Here is a 19,824-nt window from a genome sequence, read left to right on the forward strand (position 1 = left end):
TCTTGTTTTGATAATTTTAGAAAAATATAAAAAATATAGACATAAGCTTGGCTGGTATTTATGGACTTCACATGTTTGGGTCACACTTTTAGCCACCAGAATAAAATGTTACCGAATTTTCTTTTCTTAACGTCACTTTAAAACGGGCAAGCACCTTCATGCAATTTTGCGTCAACATGCAAAGTGGCATTTTTTGGGTCAATGTCAATTTATTTGTCTTTATTTATACACAATAAAAGTGTGAAAATTGTTCTGACTGCCAGAGATGCAAAAGGTCAAGAAATCCCTAGCTGTGAAAGAGTTAAATTTAACAGTACTGCATTTATTTTTTTTTTTTTGCTGTACACGTTGGCTATAGAAAATTTTGAGAAGCATTAAAGGGAATCTGTCACCACTTTTTTCACATATCGTGTAAAAATATAATTCAATTCAGGGTCAACTATGCATTATAACAGTACTTTTGATACCCCTTGACTCCCCACCGTTGATCAATAAATACCGTTTATATTCCTCCAGCGGTGTATGTAAATCTGCTCTGTCCAATGGGCGGAGCTTACTGTGTCTCCACACCCCTCCTTGGCTTGCTGTACGTATTGGTTTCTATGAATATCACAGATCGCGTAGCGTTACCGCGCGTGCACAATCAAATGGCTTTTTGCGCGTGCGCAGCATGCTTTGCCTAACAGTGGGCAAAGCATAAAATCAGTACTGCGCATGTGCCGGTATACGCCATTATGTTCTATAGCCCCGTGTAATGCAAAGCATACTGTGCACGCGCGAAAGACCGTTTGAATACGCACGCGAATGCAGGAATTACAAGAAACAAATGCGTAGAGCAAGACAGGAGGAGGGGGGAGACGAACAATAAGTCCCACCCATCGGACTGGACCGAGCAGATTATATTCCTCCCGTGGTATATGTTAAAAAGGTATTTATTGATCAAAGGTGGGGAGTCAAGGGGTATCAAAAGTACTGGTATAATGCATAGCTGACACTGAATTATATTTTTACAGGATATGCGAAAAAAGTGGTGAAAGTTTCCATTTAAGTTCATACAAAGAAGACGATCACTGATTCAGTAAGAATTAGGGGAAGCATAGTAGGCCACTCACTGTTACACTGGTCACAGGCATATATTCTTCCTTCCAGTGCTTCAGTCTCTGTGAACTTGGCCAGCATTTCGGTAAGAGTGCATTCAGTAGTGGTGACTGGAGGAATCCCCTTTTCCAGACAATGATAACGCTCTGGGAATTCCAGAGACAAGTCCCAGAAAGGTTCCACTGTGTCAGACTTATAACTACAAGTCAAACATGTAACCTGCAAAATAAAAATGTAGTATGAACTATGAAATTTCTTTTCACAAGATGTTATAGGATACGTACACTACAATAAAAAAAAAATGTTTAATACAAATATCAACATTTTGGGGGGCTTCTAGAAAATGGGTGGATATTGTTAGTACAAAAAGTCCACACCAACAACTATTCCTCCCCATCAGTGGCTCGTGTGTTCCACCATCCCAGCCAAGCCCGACATTTCCTTTAAAACAAAAGAAAACAAAACAAAAAAAAACCACACACATTGCACCCTGGCTTCTGCATTATCTGCAGTGTGACATTAACACGCTCATTATGAGGGACTTTAACATCTCCATTGATAATTCAATCTCTCCCCATCCGTCACTCATCTTCTATCTACAATTTTCTCTCTAGACCTTTCATGTCTTACTAATGGTTGAATGTGCTCAGATAAGGTGTTATCTAAGCATGGTCGGGTGCGAACAGAGTGTCTTTGGCGTACTGAAATAATATGTTAAGAGATCCCGTACCTGCATGTCTCACAGCTTTTCAACTGCCGCAACACATGCATGGACTGCCTAACAAATAGGCAATTGCCAAATAAGGCTACTTTCACACTAGCGTTTTCTGCAATCCGTCACAATGCGTCGTCTTGCAGAAAAAATGCATCCTGCAAAAGTGCTTGCAGGATGCGTTTTTTCCCCATAGACTTGCATTGACGACGCATTTGCGACGGATTGCCACACGTCGCATCCGTCGAGCGACGGATGCGTCGTGCTTTTGCGGACCGTCGGGAGTAAAAAACGCTACATGTAACGTTTTTTGCTCCTGACGGACCACTTTTTCCGACCGTGCATGCGTGGCCGGAACTCCGCCCCCACCTCCCCGCACCTTACAATGGGGCAGCGGATGCGCCGGAGAAATGCATCCGCTGCCTCCATTGTGCAGTACGTTAAACGCTAGCGTCGGAATCTCTCCCCGACGCATTGCGACGGGGAGATTCCGACGCTAGTGTGAAAGTAGCCTAACATGTATCCTCTTCTCTCTTGCTTTTCAACAAGTTCACTTTCAGTCTTTGAACCATTTACGGAACAAGTTAACAGACTTCTTGCTTCTTCTCGCCCTAGTACTTCCACCAGTGAACCTATTCTCTCATGGCTGTCACGGACCACCTAACTAAAATATTTAACCTCCTTACTTTGTTGGGCATCGTTCCCTCCTCCTTCATGACTCCTTTACTAAAGGGGAAACAAGAAAAAAAAAAAAAAACTGACCAGAACTGCTACAAGACTCTCCTTCATCTCTAAACTCTTGGAACACTTGGTCTCATCTAGTCGGTTAGCTTTCAGATAGCCCTCTTTTCTTTACCCTTTACAGTCTGCTACTATGACTTCCTCTGGATGTCAGATTTGTCTGAAGGAAGGGACAGTGAAGCGATCACTGATTGGCTGCAGGGATCACTTGTGTCTTTTTTGCACTTAATAAAAACATTTGCATTTTAATCCATGCTTTGGTGGTGATCCCCTCTCTATGGCCTCTTTTCTTTGATGTTGCTATTGTTGATAATTTGTCACCCCAAATACATTATTACAGATTCCAATAATGTCTACTGACATGGTGTGTGGTTGTGTTCAGAATTAGCCACTTTCATTTGAAATCATTTACTAGTAGGTCAGTTCAAAGATTCCATAATGTAAAGGGATTCTGATGAACCCTATATAAGTTTTACCTGTTCTAGTAGGATTTTTCTGACATTTTCTTAAAGGGAACCTGTCACCCCCAAAATCGAAGGTGAGCTAAGCCCACCGGCATCAGGGGCTTATCTACAGCATTCTGTAATGCGATCAGCTGCTATCCGTGTAGGTCGGAAGGGTTCACTTTCCGAGCTGCTCTGTCTTGGTAGTGGCTGCCGCAGGTTACTGCACATCCACCTCCGAATCCCACTGATTCTGAGATTGTTTTTTTCAAAGCATATTGTACTTCAGGTTAGTGGTTAAATTTCTTCGATATATCTTGCATTTATTTATGGGGGGAAAAAAATGGAAGTTTGGCAAAAATTGACAATTTTCAACCTTTTAATTTTTGTACACTTAAATCTGAGAGTCATGTCACACAAAATAGTTAATAGCATTTCCCACATGTCAACTTTACATCAGCACAATTTTCTAAACATAATTTTTTTTGTGTGTGTGTGTTAGGACGTTATAAGGATTAAAAGTTGACCAGAGATTTCTCACTTTTCCAACAAAATTTACAAAACCGTTTTTTTTATTTATTTTTTTAGGGACCACCTCACATTTGAAGCGAGTTTGGGGGGTCAATAACAAAATACCAATTCTAAAAAATGCACCTCTCAAGGTGCGCAAAACCACATTCAAGAAGTTTATCAAACCTTCAGGTGCTTCACGAGAACGAAAGCAATATGGAAGGAAAAATGAGCATTTTACTTTTTTCACAAACAATTTACTTTGGAATCATTTTTTTTTTACTTTCACAAGGGTATCGGGAGAAAATGGACCACAAAATTTGTTGCACAATTTCTCCCGAGTATTTCAATACCCCGGTATGTGGGGGAAAGCCACTGTTTGGATGCATGGCAGGGCTCAGAAGGGAGGGAGAACCAATTCACTTTTTGAACGCAAAATTGGCTGGAATCAATTGTGGCGCCATGTCGTATTTGGAGACCCCCTGATGTACCTAAACAAACAGTGGAAACCCCCTAATTCTAACTCAAACCCTAACCCCAACCTTACAGCCCAACCCCAACATTGGCCACATTTTTCAACTAAAATGTTGCTTTGACCCCAAGGTTATAATTTTCAAAAGGGGTAATAAGAGGAAACGAATAGTACAATTTGTTACACAATAATACAATACCCAATATGTGATAGGAAACTTCTTTAAGACGCAGTGCAAAGCTCAGAATGGAAGGAGCACCATATTACAGTGCGATTTTGCTGCACTGGTTTGAGGGTGCCATGTCACATTGGCAGACCCCTGGGGTTCCAGAACAGCAGAAACCCCCATAAGTTATGTCATTTTACAAACAAAACCTCTCAATGAATTCATCTAAGGGTGCAGTTAGCATATTGACAACAGGTGGGTCACAGAATTTTATACCGTTGGGCAGTGAAGAAAAAATTACATAAAAAAAAAAAAAAATTATATATATATAGATAGATAGATAGATAGATAGATAGATAGATAGATAGATAGATAGATAGATAGATATATATATATATACACACACACCATGGGAAAATGGTTAAAAAAGTGCCAAAAAGCGTCTCAAAATTTCTGATGAACAAGTCAATACTCCATATGTGGATGTGCAATACTGCTTTTCCACACAGCGAGAACCAGGAGGGACAGAGCACTATTTGCCTCTTGGAGTACAAATTATTGTAGAATAGTTTGCGGACTCTATATACAGAGACCCTAAGTGCCAGAAGAGCAGAATCGACCCCCCTTCAAGTAACCCCATTTTAGAAATTACACCCCTCTGGGAATATGCAACCATGAATTAGGCAGGCTGTCACCGCTACAGAAATGAAAAACATGTGGAGGCTAAATGTGGTTTAGGCACACTGGGGCTCAAAAGGAAGAGGGGCATTAGGGAGCACAGAATTTGTTGGATTTATTTTGTGGGGCGGGGCGCTATATAGCTTTTACAGTGCCTTTGGGAACATTTTACAAAACATTTGGGATCACATTTATCCGACGCTCTTCGCTAAACACTTACTTTGCGGTTTCCATCTAAATCTGAGTGACGTAATTCACATGAAACCCGAGGAATCCATTCACTATAATGAGACAGAAAAATTACTCTGGACTACGTCTGGCTTCTGTTCAGCATTGTCCTTTTCTGGGGTGCACAAAACTGTGCCAGACCGTGCTGTTATCCACGCCTAAAAAGGCCTCATTATAGGGAATATTCTGCTGTGAGTTCCGTCTGAATCCCCCATTTCAGAGATTTACACGGAAGCCCGATGTAAGTGCTCAAGGCAGAGCACAGGATAAATGTGAGCTGATCATTCTGCTTCCCAAAGAACAGCAGGTGAAGAATTGGTTTTATTTATTTTTTAGACCGTTCCTCGCGTGGTATAAGTAACTAGATAACTTATTTGGGCTGGTGCAATTCCAGTGATACCAGATTTATATGGGGGGGGGGGGGGGGGGAAATGTCTGGCTGTTGTCACACACTAAATAACTTTTATAGTGTGTTTTTGTTTTTTTTTAACAAAAACAAGTTTTTGCATTGTCACATTTAGATGGCAGAAATATGGAAAAATTATAGCTGACAGTCATGTGAAGGCTTGTTTTTTTGTGGCACAAGTTGACCTTTTTATTTGTATCATTTTCGGGCACGTGACATTTTTTGATTGCTTTCCATTTAGATTTTTGGAAGGGAGAATGAACAAAAACCAGCAATTCAGGATTTTTTTTTGCTGTTCTGCATGTGGTAAAAATGATAAGGCCATTTTATTCTTCGGGTCAGTATGATTACAGCAATTCTACATTTATATTTATCTTTATGCTCTGCCACTTTTACACAATAAAAACTAAAGAAAAAAAGTTGTTTTTACATTGCTTTATTCTGAGAGCTATAACTTTTATTTTTACACATATTGAGCTGTTTTTTTGTGGGAGGTTGAAGTTTTCATTGTTATCAATTTTATTTCCATTTGACTTTTTGATTGCATTTTATTTCACTTTTTGTATGGCGGCGTGATGAAAAAGCAAAGCAAAGTATGTCACACTAGTTAACTCTTTTTGTGCAGTTTTATAGGTCGGGTTGGTCCGAATGCAGAGATTGCAAGTGTTTTTACTTTTTTCCATAAATATACGTTATTTATTAGTTTCAATTATTATTATTTTTTTTTGTAATTTGTTTTTTTTTTTTCAAAATTAAATTTTTATTGAAAGGTTAAATAATTTTCAATCACAAAAAACAACAAAAAGAAAAAAAGAATAGCTAGGACAATATCGGCATCAATATATCATAGAATATAATCATAAAGTCCAATATAACATCAAGTTATAGGAAGAAAAAAAAAAAAGAAGAAGAGGTAAGGGAACATATTAGGCCATCAGTAATACAATTATGAAGTTACTGAAATCCAATGGGAACCATGCATAGCCAGGCGCGAATCAACGCGGAGCACAATCCGGACAGAGGATTGGGACTTCAATTATTATGATCACTTTTCTCATGTATTGCAATACAAATACATTGCATAAGACCTGTCAGTTTTAGGCTATGTGCACACGTTCAGGAATTCATGCAGAAAATTCCTGTGAAAAACCGGACATTTTCTGCAAGAAATCCGCAAGAAAACCGCATGCGTTTTTGCTGCGGTTTTGCCGCGGAAAAAACGCATCATGTGCACAAAACATGCGGGATTCATTCTAAATGATGGGATGCTTATTGTATGCGTTTTTTTTGCGGCTTTAGGGTATGTGTCCACGTTCAGGATTGCATCAGGATTTGGTCAGGATTTTTCATCAGTATTTGTAGCCAAAACCAGGAGTGGAACAATTAGAGGAAAAGTATAATAGAAACATATGCACCACTTCTGCATTTATCACCCACTCCTGGTTTTGGCTACAAATACTGATGAAAAATCCTGACCAAATCCTGATGCAATCCTGAACGTGGACACATACCCTTATAGTGTTTTTATCGGGAAAAACCGCGAAAAAAACGCAATGTGTGCACACAGCCTTAGTCTGGTAGATTGCCTATTGGGCTATATGCACATGTTGCCGATTTGACTGTGGAATTTTCGGTGCAGATTCTGCATTTTCTTGGCAGAAAATGCATGTCAGAATCTGAGCTTTTTTTGTGGATTTGCTGCAAATTTCTTCCCTTTTTTTTTTTCTTTACCCCTGCGGATTTCTATTATGGAATGGGTGCAAAAACGCAGCAGATCCGCAAAAAGAATTGACATGGTCCTTTTTTGAATCTGCTGCGTTCTCAGTGAGGATTTTTCCTCACCATTAGCACAGCATTTTTTTGTGCCATTAATTTACATTGTACTGTAAATCACTTGCGGATCTGCAGCGTTTCTGAGCAAATCCGCAGGAAATCTGCAATGTGTGCACATACCCTTAGACTCAGATGCTGGTTGAGCCTAACAGGCCACCATATCTGGCAGACCAAGAGGTCATCATGTGTCCTCCGGCTACCATGACAACCTTCAACTCCCCTGTGATGTGAACATATCTCATCATAGGGGGCATCAGAGAGGCGAGTAAAGCAGTGCTCTCCCTCTCACCACCTTCTAAATGCAGCACTCGCAGCAGCTAGGAGACAACAGAGGGTTAACATCACTGGGACTTGATCAAAACAGGTCCCAATGTTGTCACCTGTGAGGGCCATCGCTCTGCACCAGAACCGCAGCACTTGCAGGATCCTGGGGGTCCTGAGTGCAGAGAGACCGCCGACTGTAGAGAAATATCGGCGCTGCAGAGCACTGCAAGCGCAGACGTTTATCTGCAATGGGCGGTCGGGAAGCGGTTAAACAAGAGGCACCACTAACTAAACACCATGAAGATAAAGGAGCTCTCCAAACAAGTCAGTGGCAATGTTTTGGAGACGTACAAGTCAGGGTTGGGATTTAAAAAAAAAACCAAAAAAAAAACAAAAAACAATCTCTGATGATCCCCCGATGCACCATAAAATCCATTATCATCAAATGGAAAGAACACTGCACCACAACAGACCTGCCAAGAGAGGGCGCCCACCAAAACTCACTCAGGCAAAGAGGGCATTAATCAGAGTGGTAGCACAGAGACCAAAGGTAACCCTGAAGGAGTTGCAGTGTTCCCAAGAAGACTGGGCTATCTGTTCATACGACCACAATAAGCTGTACACTCCTGCGAGGTGGCCTTTATGGGAGAGCGAGTAGAAAAAAAAAGAACTCATTTACTTACACACAAAAATTGTAAGGCTCGTTTTGCAAAGACATGTGGGAGACTCCCAAATGTATGGAGGAAGGTGCTGTGGCCAGATGAGAACAATGAACTTCTTGGCCACCAAGATAAATGCTGTGTCAGGCCAAAACAAACAGCTCATTACCCGAAGAACACCATCCCCACAGTGAAACATGGTGGTGGCAGAATCATGCTGTGTGGATGTTTTTCAGTAGCAGGGACAGGAGAAATGGTCTGAGTTGAGGGGAAGATGTATAATGTGAAATACAGGGATATTCTTGAGCAAAACTGGTTTCCCAAGTAGAGACTGGAGTATTTGTCCACACAACCACAATAAGGCCAGCATCACACTACCGTAGAAAACGAGAGTGCTATGCGAGAAAACATCGCACAGCACTCGGGCCAGTGTTAATCCATGGGACAGCTCACATAACCGCTGATTTTCACAGGTGTATTCAGCATGCGTGTAAAATCGCAGCATGCAACGGAGGAATGGGCGAGGTCATTAGTATGGTTTAATTAAGATTATTAACCCCTTCATGACCCAGCCTATTTTGACCTTAAAGACCTGCCCGTTTTTTGTAATTCTGACCAGCGTCCCTTTATGAGGTAATAACTCAGGAACGCTTCAACGAATCCTAGCGGTTCTGAGATTTTTTCGTGACATATTGGGCTTCATGTTAGTGGTAAATTTAGGTCGATAAGGTTTGCATTTATTTGTGAAAAAAATGGAAATTTGGCTAAAATTTTGAAAATTTCGCAATTTTCTAATTTTGAATTTTTATTCTGTTAAACGAGAGTTATGTGACACAAAATAGTTAATAAATAACATTACCCACATGTCTACTTTACATCAGCATAATTTTGGAACCAAAATTCTTTTTTGCTAGGAAGTTATAAGGGTTAAAATTTGACCAGCGATTTCTCATTTTTACAGCAAAATTTACAAAACCATTTTTTTAGGGACCACCTCACATTTGAAGTCAGTTTGAGGGGTCTATATGGCTGAAAATACCCAAAAGTGACACCATTCTAAAAACTGCACCCCTCAAGGTACTCAAAACCACATTCAAGAAGTTTATTAACCCTTCAGGTACTTCGCAGCAGCAGAAGCAACATGGAAGGAAAAAATGAACATTTAACTTTTTAGTCACAAAAAATGTTTTAGCAACAATTTTTTTATTTTCCCAAGGGTAAAAAAAGAGAAACTGGACACCAAAAGTTATTAATTTGTCCTGAGTACACCGATACCCCATATATGGGGGGGAACCACTGTTTGGGCGCACGACAAGGCTCGGAAGGGAAGGAGCGCCATTTGACTTTTTCAATGAAAAATTGGCTCCAATCTTTAGCGGACACCAAGTCGCGTTTGGAGAGTCCCTGTGTGCCTAAACATTGGAGCTCCCCCACAAGTGACCCCATTTTGGAAACTAGACCCCCCCAAGGAGCTTATCTAGATGCATAGTGAGCACGTTGAACCCCCAGGTGCTTCACAAATTGATCCGTAAAAATGAAAAAGTACTTTTTTTTTTTTTTTCACAAAAAATTTCTTTTAGCCTCAATTTTTTCATTTTCACATGGGTAACAGGATAAAATGGATCCCAAAATGTGTTGGGCAATTTCTCCTGAGTACATCAATACCTCATATGTGGTCACAAACCACTGTTTGTGCATACGGCAAGGCTCGGAAGGGAAGGAGCGCCATTTGACTTTTGAATTAAAAATTAGCTCCAATCATTAGCGGACACCATGTCGCGTTTGGAGAGCCCCTTTGTGCCTTAACATTGGAGCTTCCCCACATGTGACCCCATTTTGGAAACTAGACCTCCCAAGGAACTAATCTAGATGTGTTGTGACCACTTTAAACCCTCAACTGCTTCACAGAAGTTTATAACGCAGAGCCGTGAAAATATAAAATCATTTTTCTTTCCTCAAAAATTATTTTTTAGCCCACAATTTTTTATTTTCACAAGAGTAACAGGAGAAATTGGACCCCAATAGTTGTTGCCGAGTTTGTCCTGAGTACACGGATACCCAATATGTGGGGGTAAACCACTGTTTGGGCACACGTCGGGGCTTGGAAGGAAAGTAGTGACTTTTGAAATGCAGACTTGATGTAAAGGTCTGCGGGCGTCATGTTGCATTTGCAGAGCCCCTGATGTGCCTAAACAGTAGAAACCCCCCACAAGTGACCACATTTTGGAAACTAGACCCCCAGGGAACTTATCTAGTTATGTGGTGAGCACTTTGAACCCCCAAGTGCTTCACAGAAGTTTACAACGCAGAGCCGTGAAAATAACAAAAAAAAACAAAACATTTTTCTTTCCTCAAAAATTATGTTTTAGCAAGCAATTTTTTATTTTCACAAGGGTAACAGGAGAAATAGGACCCCAATAATTGTTGCCCAGTTTGTCCTGAGTATGCTGGTACCCCATATGTGGGGGGTAAACCACTGTTTGGGCGCACGTCGGGGCTCGGAAGGGAGGGAGCACCATTTGACTTTTTGAATGCAAGATTGACTGGAATCAATGGTGGTGCCATGTTGCGTTTGGAAACCCCTCATGTGCTGTAACAGTGGAAATCCCGCAATTCTAACTCCAACACTAACCCCAACACACCCCTAACCCTAATCCCAACACTCACCCTAATCCTAACCCTAATCCCAACCCTAAGGCCGGCTTCACACTCAGCGTATGAAAATACGGTCCGTTTTTTACGGCCGTAATACGCTGAAAAGTCCCCAAAATAGTGGTCCGTAGCTCCTCCGTAGGCAGGGTGTTTCAGCGTTTTTTGCGCATGGCATCCTCCGTATGTAATCCGTATGGCATCCGTACTGCGTGTTTTTATCGCAGGCTTGCAAAACCAACATACGCCAATACAAGGGATCCATGTGTCAAAAACAAACAAACATATATACTGTCTATATATATATATATGTCAGTAGACACATATATGTATATATATTAATATTTCATCCAGCGCGATATAGCAGAAAGCCGGTAATTCAAGCTTTCTAACACCACTACGTATTCCTCGCAAGTCACACTGCTGGTCCGTGTGTAATCCGTATTTTTGGGGCTTCCATAGACTTTCATTGACGTTTTATTTGCGCAATACGATGACAAACGCAGCATGCTGCGATTTTCTACGGCCGTAGAAAGCCGTATAATACTGATCAGGAAAATACGGCAGATAGGAGCAGGGGCATAGAGAATAATTGTGCCGTATTTTATGCGAGTTTTACGGACGTAGTTTCTGCGCTCTTACGTCCGTAAAACTCGCTAGTGTGAGGCCGGCCTAACCCCAACACACCCCTAAATACAAACCTAACCCCAACACACCCCTAACCCTAATCCTAACCCTAATCCCAACCCTAACCCCAACACACCCCTAACCCTAACCATAACCACAGCCTAATCTTAACCCTATTTCCAACCCTAGCCCTAATTCCAACCCTAAGGCTATTTGCCCACGTTGCGGATTAGTGTGAGATTTTTCCGCACCATTTTTGAAAAATCCATTTTTGAAAAAGGCACTGCATTTTACCTGCGGATTTACCGCGGATTTCCAGTGTTTTTTGTGCGGATTTCACCTGTGGATTCCTATTGAGGAACAGGTGTAAAACGCTGCTGAATCCTCATAAAGAATGGACATGATGCGGAAAATACAACACAGCATTTCTGCGCGGTATTTTCCGCACCACGGGCACAGCGGATTTGGTTTTCCATAGGATTACATGGTACTGTAAACCTGATGGAAAACTGCTATGAATCCGCAGCGGCCAATCCGCTGCAGATCCGCAGCCAAATCTGCACAAAGCCCAATTCTAACCCTAGTTCTAACCCTAATTCTAGCCGTAAACCAAAACCCTAACCCTAAGGCCAGGTTCACATTGCGCTAGCAGCAGCCCGTTCAGCACATACGCTAACGGGCTGCTGCTAGCGCAAGTGCCGACGTTTGCATCGCGCTAGCACAGATAGAGCATCTGCTAGCTCTATCTGCGCTAGCAGTGATGGACCCGGAAACACTGCAGCCCGCGTCTCCGGGTCCGTCACTCAATGACGGCACCTCCCTAGCGTACGCCCATTGTAGGCGTGCGATAGTGATGTGTCCGACATTGCTGTCAATGGCGGCTGTAACGGACTACGTTACACCGCGTTTATGCCGTGGTGTAACGTAGTCCGTCTAACGGACTGCTTAGACATAGTGTGAACTAACCCTAACCCTAGTGGGTCAAAGAAGAAAAAAAATTTCTTTATTTTATTTTTGTCCCTACCTATGGGGGTGATAAAGGGGGGTTTATTTATTTATTATTTTTATTTTGATCGCTGTGATAGAACCTATCACAGCGATCAAAATGTACCTGTAACGAATCTGCCTGCCGGCAGATTCGACGGGCGCACTCGCATGCGCCTGCCATTTTGGAAGATGGCGGGGTCCATCGAACAGACGGACGGACACTGGGACGGACACAGGTCGGTAAGTATGAGGGGGGGGGCAGGAGGACGGAGGGGAGTGGAGGAGAGCATTTGACAGGACAGAGGACCGGAGTGGAGGCGATCGGTGGCAGTGGGGGGTCAGATCACGATCTCCAGCCATGGCTGATGCTATTGCAGCATCGGCCATGGCTGGATTGTAATATTTCACCAATTTTCATTGGTGAAATATTATTATCGCTCTGATTGAAAGTGAAACGTCCCCGGCTACAAACACCAGTACACAGCCGCCCCAGAAATGACGCCAATTCCAGCACTTAGCCTCTCTCTTCCCACTACCCTGTAGAGGTGGCATATGGGGCAATAGATTCGGATTTGATGTAACCTTTGAATTGTCAGGTGACATCAAGACTGCTTAGTAATGGAGAGGCATTAATAAGATACCTATCCATTACTAATCCTATAGTAAGGGGTTAAATAAAGACACAGCCAGAATAAAGTATTTTAATGAAATAATACACCAAACACAGTTTTGCCATCTTTATGGTTCTGGTTGAAAGTTTTCCCACGCAGCGGTGCCGCAAGTGACAGTATGAACTCTGCACTCACAGCGGCAGAGGGATACAGGGAGGCAGGATACTTGCCGTCATTGTATCACCAGAGCCCCTGGAGAGCAGTCGCATCTGCCAATGTGACAGCTCTCCACGGGAGATCGTTGTGGGGCACTCGTTATTAAATGGATTACAACGGATCAGGAAGAATACCGTTGGCTTATTTTTTTTTTTTTTTTTTTACAGGTGATCGAGGGCTTTGGGGACTAGCTGTATGGTGAGTATGTACTGTATGTCTATATGTGTCTACAGTATGTGTTAGTTTTTTTTTTTTTTACACTTGAACACGGTAGCCGGATGATGAGACTACTACTGTCCCATCATCCGGCTAGCTGTCACTGTAGCAGGTATAGCCAGATTGGACTAGTAATCCCATCGGACGATGCCTGCCTACATACAGCCCCGCACACACACAGCCCCGCAGACCCCCGCACGCATGCACACACACACAGCCCTGCACACAGACACGCACATCTTCTCCGCCCACACAGTCTTCCCCCTACCGATCTGCAGCGTTTCTCGCAGGCACATCCGCAGATCATTTTTAAACCTGCAGTTTTTCTGCGGATTGACTTGACACAATGGAAGTCAATGACATGCTGCGGAAAATAAAACGCCGCAAATCCACGCTTTTTTCCCGCAGCATGTGCACAACAATTCTCAATTTCACATTGACTAACATTGCTTGTGCACTACACTGCAGATTTGATGCAATTCCGCGCGTCTCAAAATGCTGCGGATCCGCATCAAAATCCGCAATGTGTGCACATAGCCTAACAGGAGGCGGGGGACAGTGATGCCGGAGCGGATTGGGTGTCACAACACCGCACAAGAGTCCAGGCAGACTGAATACAGACACCGTGGGAATGGCGCCGGCACGGGAGGAGACAATAAGCTTTATTATTTTGTGGGGGCCAAGCATGGTGTATGAGAATTAGTTGGCCAAGTAGTGGACAACTTTAACGCGTGCACACCCTTATCAGGAAGGGACTTAAACTTGAAACAGTGAAATTACCTAGACGGCCCTCAAAAATGTATGACAAGCCAAGAAGAAAATTGGCCCAGGAAGCCGCCAACTGGCCTAGAGCAACATTAAAGGAGCTGCAGGAATTTCTTGCAAGTACTGGTTGTGCCTCCCATATTCTTAATTGGTCTGTTCTGTGGAGCAGGGTAGCCAGACGGAAGTCTTTTACAAAGAAAAATATCCAAGCCTGGTTGTGTTTTGCCAAAACCTACTGCCAACAGCATGCAGGAAAATGTGTTAAAGGCCAAAAAGCTCAACCTTGCTCTCATCAGACCATAAGTTCCAAGAGGTTTGATGCAAAGCCAACACTGTGCATCACCAAAAAACCGCCATACCCACAGTGAAGCTGTTATTGTGACACTGACGCCCAATCATCGCTGGTGTCACTGTCCCTGCCTCCCATCGAATTGAACAGGTAAAGAATGTTTAAGATCAGCTGCAGCCCTGACTTCCTTTTCATGTTCGATTTCTCCAGAGGTGGGGATAGTGACGCCAGGGCTGATTGAGCGCCGGCGTCACAACAACCCCATCAGAGCCGGAGTAGAGCGGGTGACGACACCACGGGAACAGCGCTGGCACAGGAGGGGAGTACAACTTAATATTTTATGGGGGCCAAACATTTTGATCAAGAAGGGGAAGTGTTATAATGCTTTAAGTGCAAAATTGCTGAAGATTTGTGGTATACACATATGCCAACCATGACACCGTGTAGGAAGAAACTGATCTAGCCAGCTGCACCAAATACATTATGCCATGTGCAAAATTTAAAAAAGTTTGTAAATGCACGATTTTGGACACTATTTACCTCCTGAATAAGCAGAGGTTTATATTTTAACTTGTTTTGCATCAAGCAAGTTTTGTTTGCGCTCTTTTTTCCTCTCCTTCAAAAACATTTTTTTTCCCATTCTGTTGATGTAACTATATATGGTTTACTTTTGTGGGAAACGTAATTTTGAATGACATTCATTTTTCCTTATAATCTAAAGGAAACCAAGAAAAGGGTTTTTTTTTTTAAAAGTGTGGCGAAATGGTAAAATGGAAACTAAAAAAAATAAATAAAAAACAAATTCAGCCATTGTTTTTTTGCTTTTGTTTGATGGAATTCATAGTATGGCAAAAAAAGACCTGGCAAAAGGATACTTTGGGTCAGTAGAATAATGATGCCAAACGTACGGTATATAGTTTATTATTATGTGAACTTCACTTTCAACAAGTTTGCATAATTTAGTAGTGCAAACAAATACAAGAGGCTTTGTAATACATCTCAGAGAAATATGCTTTTGTAATTTACTGCATGCTGCTGCTGCTGCTTTGGTCTGTGTGACATCTAAGAAATGAAGAGCAGGTCCAACATCAGGAAGGGGGCTAAGATCTCTGTGTGCTCAATTTAGGAGATATAAAATAGTCTCCACTCACTAGCTCAAGAGACAGTGGAAAAAAAAAATAGAAATGGAGCACGCAGAAGGAAAAACTGGTAAAAATCTAGGATGCAAGTGAAAATGTAAATTACGGTATATATATACACCGGTACTTATATCAGCAGTTTCTGAGACTCCATTTTTTCCCTTTTATTTTTCATTCGATAGAGTGGTGTGCGGGTTATATTTGTGTGACAATTTGACATTCTTCTCACCCTCCATCACTGTCCTCAAATTGTCATCAGGGAATGGCGCTGTTGTCACTCACATACTCGAGAGTATGAAATTAACATGAAAATATAGCCTCACATATTATGAAAAAAAAAAAAGCAAAATTTTAATATCCAAGTGAGAAAAAAAACAGAACAAAAAATAAAACCCCACCACACTCACCCCAACCCTTTACAGTTCTTTAAAAGGCTTGAATGAAAAAAAACAAGCAAAACAAAAAGGTGCCTGGTCAGAAACAGAAGTAACTAACCTGGCCTTGAACTGGGTAAAAAAAAGTTATATAAATGCACTTTCATTTTAACCACTGCACACCAGAGCCGGTTTTCACCTTCCTGACCAGGCCACAATTTTTCAACCTGACCTGTGACCATGTGGTAATAACTCTGGAATGCTTCTTCATATACAGTTAGGTCCATATATATTTGGACAGACAACATTTTTCTAATTTTGGTTATAGACATTACCACAATGAATTTTAAACAAAACAATTGAGATGCAGTTGAAGTTCAGACTTTCAGCTTTCATTTGAGGTTATCCACATTAAAATTGGATGAAGGGTTTAGGAGTTTCAGCTCCTTAACATGTGCCACCCTGTTTTTAAAGGGACCAAAAGTAATTGGACAATTGACTCCAAGGCTATTTCTTGAACAGGTGTGGGCAATCCCTTCGTTATGTAATTCTATATTAAGCAGATAAAAGACCTGGAGTTTATTTGAGGTGTGGTGCTTGCATTAGGAAGGTGTTATGCCGCTGCCGCCTTCTCCGCCCACTCATACTCTCCTATCTTCAGCGTTCCGGCATGCCTCCTCTCCTGCGGAGTCTTCCTCTCTGCGTTCGCCCCCGGCCTCTGATGTTCGTCGGGCGCACGCCAAATTCAGCACTGCGCGCGCGCACACTTCTTCCTGGAGGACTGTTACCCAGAAGTGTTCTTCGCGCCGGTATGTACACCGCTTCCTGCCGCCCCTCTTTGCCTGATGATCGTTTGTGTATTGCAAGAGCTCTTGGCCTCTCTCTTGTGCTTAACGCTTCTTGATTCTGGTTTTCCCCTTTCCTCTTCCAGCACCGTTCCTGTGTCTCTGCTGTCCTGGTCCCCGCACTCCAGTGTTCCTGCCATCCCTGTCTCGCCTGACCTGTACCACCGTAGGCCTCCTTCTGTCCCGGTCTTGCCAGTCCTGTATCACCGCAGTCCTGCCCTTTATAGTCCTGAGTCCCTGCTACTCTCTCGTCGTTCCTAGTTCCTGCGTTTCTGTGTATCTGCTGCTCCTGTCTCTTCAGTCCGGTACTATTTTCCCAACAGTCCTGTGTTTCACCTGCTCCCGTTAGTCTGGTTCCTCTTTTGTTTTTCCCCCGGTTCCACGTTTTCTTTTGTCTTTTCCGTCTTGCTTCCCCAGCATCCGTGGTGATAGTCCCTCATGGGCCTGCCCCTAACTCTCCCTGTATAGGGGGCAGTCCACCTGGTCAGCTCGTCCGTGAGGGGATCGTCGTCACGGTCCAGTGGGTCCACTTTCCGTTTTTTCCCTTGTGAAACGTCACAGAAGGTTTTGCTGTGAAGTAAACATGCAGTCAAAGGAGCTCTCCATGCAGGTGAAACAAGCCATCCTTGAGCTGGGAAAACAGAAAAACCCATCCGAGAAATTGCTAATATTAGGAGTGGCAAAATCTGCAGTTTAGTACATCCTGAGAAAGAAAGAAAGCACTGGTGAACTCATCAATGCAAAAAGACCTGGGCGCCCACGGAAGACAATAGTGGTGGATGATCGCAGAATAATCTCCATGGTGAAGAGAAACCCCTTCACAACAGCCAACCAAGTGAACAACACTCTCCAGGAGGTAGACGTATCAATATCCAAATCTACCATAAAGAGAAGACTGCATGAAACTAAATACAGAGGGTTCATTGCAGGGTGCAAGCCACTCATAAGCATCAAGAATAAAAAGGCTAGACTGGACTTTGCTAAAAAACATCTAAAAAAGCCAGCACAGTTCTGGAAGAACATTCTTTGGACAGATGAAACCAAGATCAACCTCTACCAGAATGATGGAAAGAGAAAAGTATGGCAAAGGCGTGGTACAGCTCATGATCCAAAGCATACCACATCATCTGCAAAACACGGCGGAGGCAGTGTGATGGCTTTGGCGTGCATGGCTGCCAGTGGCACTGGGTCACTAGTATTTATTGATGATGTGACACAGGACAGAAGCAGCCGAATGAATTCTCAGGTATTCAGAGACATACTGTGTGCTCAGATCCAGTCAAATGCAGCAAAACTGATTGGTCGTCGTTTCATACTACAGATGGACAATGACCCAAAACATAAAGCCAAAGCAACCCAGGAGTTTATTAAAGGGAACCTATCACCCCCAAAATTGAGGGTGAGCTATGCCCACCAGCATCAGCGGCTTATCTACAGCATTTTGTAATGCTGTAGATAAGCCCCCGATGTATCCTAAAAGATAAGAAAAACCAAGTTAGATTATACTCACCCAGGGGCGGTCCCGGTCCGGTCCGATGGGTGTCGCCGTCCGGTGCCTCCCATCTTCATCAGATGACGTCCTCTTCTGGACTTCACGCTGCGGCTCCGGCGCAGGCGTACTTTGTCTGCCCTGTTGAGGGCAGAGCAAAGTACTGCAGTGTGCAGGCTCCGGGCCTCTGACCTTTCCCGGCGCCTGCGCACTGCAGTACTTTGCTCTGCCCTCAACAGGGCAAAGTACGCCTGCGCCGCAGGCGCGGCGTTGAAACCAGAAGAGGATGTCATGGAATGAAGATGGGAGGCCCCCGACCGGACCGCGACGTCTACCGAATCGGTCCACCCGCCCAGGTAAGTATAATCTAACCTCTTTTTCTCATCTTTTAGGATACATATACATCGGGGGCTTATCTACAGCATTACAGAATACTGTAGATAAGCCCCTGATGCCGGTGGGCTTAGCTCACCCTCGATTTTGGGGGTGACAGGTTCCCTTTAAAGCAAAGAAGTGGAATATTCTTGAATGGCCAAGTCAGTCACCTGATCTCAACCCAATTGAGCATGCATTTCACTTGTTAAAGACTAAACTTCAGATAGAAAGGCGCAGGAACAAACAGCAACTGAAAACCACCGCAGTGAAGGCCTGGTAGAGCATCAAAAAGGAGGAAACACAGCGTCTGGTGATGTCCATGAGTTCAAGACTTCAGGTAGTCATTGCCAACAAAGGGTTTTCAACCAAGTACTAAAAATGAACATTTTAAAGTTATTTAATCTGTCCAATTACTTTTGGTCCCTTTAAAAACAGGGTGGCACATGTTAAGGAGCTGAAACTCCTAAACCCTTCATCCAATTTTAATGTGGATACCCTCAAATGAAAGCTGAAAGTCTGAACTTCAACTGCATCTGAATGGTTTTGTTTAAAATTCATTGTGGTAATGTCTATAACCAAAAGTAGAAAAATGTTGTCTCTGTCCTAATATATATGGACCTAACTGTACCAGTTAACCCCTTAATGACCGCCAACACGCTTTTTAACGACGCTGAGAAATAAGGGTATAGCTCCCTCTCCGCCATCCCTGGGCCCTCCTGCTCCAGCCCTCTACATCATCTTCCTGGAAGTAAATGGCGGGTGCACGTGCAGTATGTGCCTGCTGAGATCTGCTGTCCGGTACCAAGCAACAATGAGGAGTTTTTCCTATTGGTTCCTTTTGATCACTGTGATAGCTGATGATGCTCGGGTATGCACGAAGTATCACGGATCCCCACATTTTTAGGGGGTGTCTAACAGCTACAAAACATGTGGGGGCAGGGACTCCAGCATGTTATTGAGCACCTGCGATACTCAGTGCATACCCGAGCACGCGATGCAAACTGGAGTAGCAAGCACTTGCGTTCAACACTA

General features: G+C 43.0%; 1 protein-coding gene across 1 annotated transcript in view; it reads right to left on the minus strand.

The window, feature by feature from the left end:
• USP49 (ubiquitin specific peptidase 49) overlaps positions 1–19,824 on the minus strand; it is a 135,698-nt gene that overhangs the window by 32,538 nt on the left and 83,336 nt on the right. Inside the window, exon 3 of the mRNA XM_069756389.1 lies at positions 1,113–1,317. Coding sequence (XP_069612490.1) covers positions 1,113–1,317 — 205 coding nt within the window. The remainder of the gene's footprint in view (positions 1–1,112; positions 1,318–19,824) is intronic.

The sequence above is a fragment of the Ranitomeya imitator genome, chromosome 3, assembly GCF_032444005.1.
Source record: "Ranitomeya imitator isolate aRanImi1 chromosome 3, aRanImi1.pri, whole genome shotgun sequence".
Lineage (NCBI taxonomy): Eukaryota > Metazoa > Chordata > Amphibia > Anura > Dendrobatidae > Ranitomeya > Ranitomeya imitator.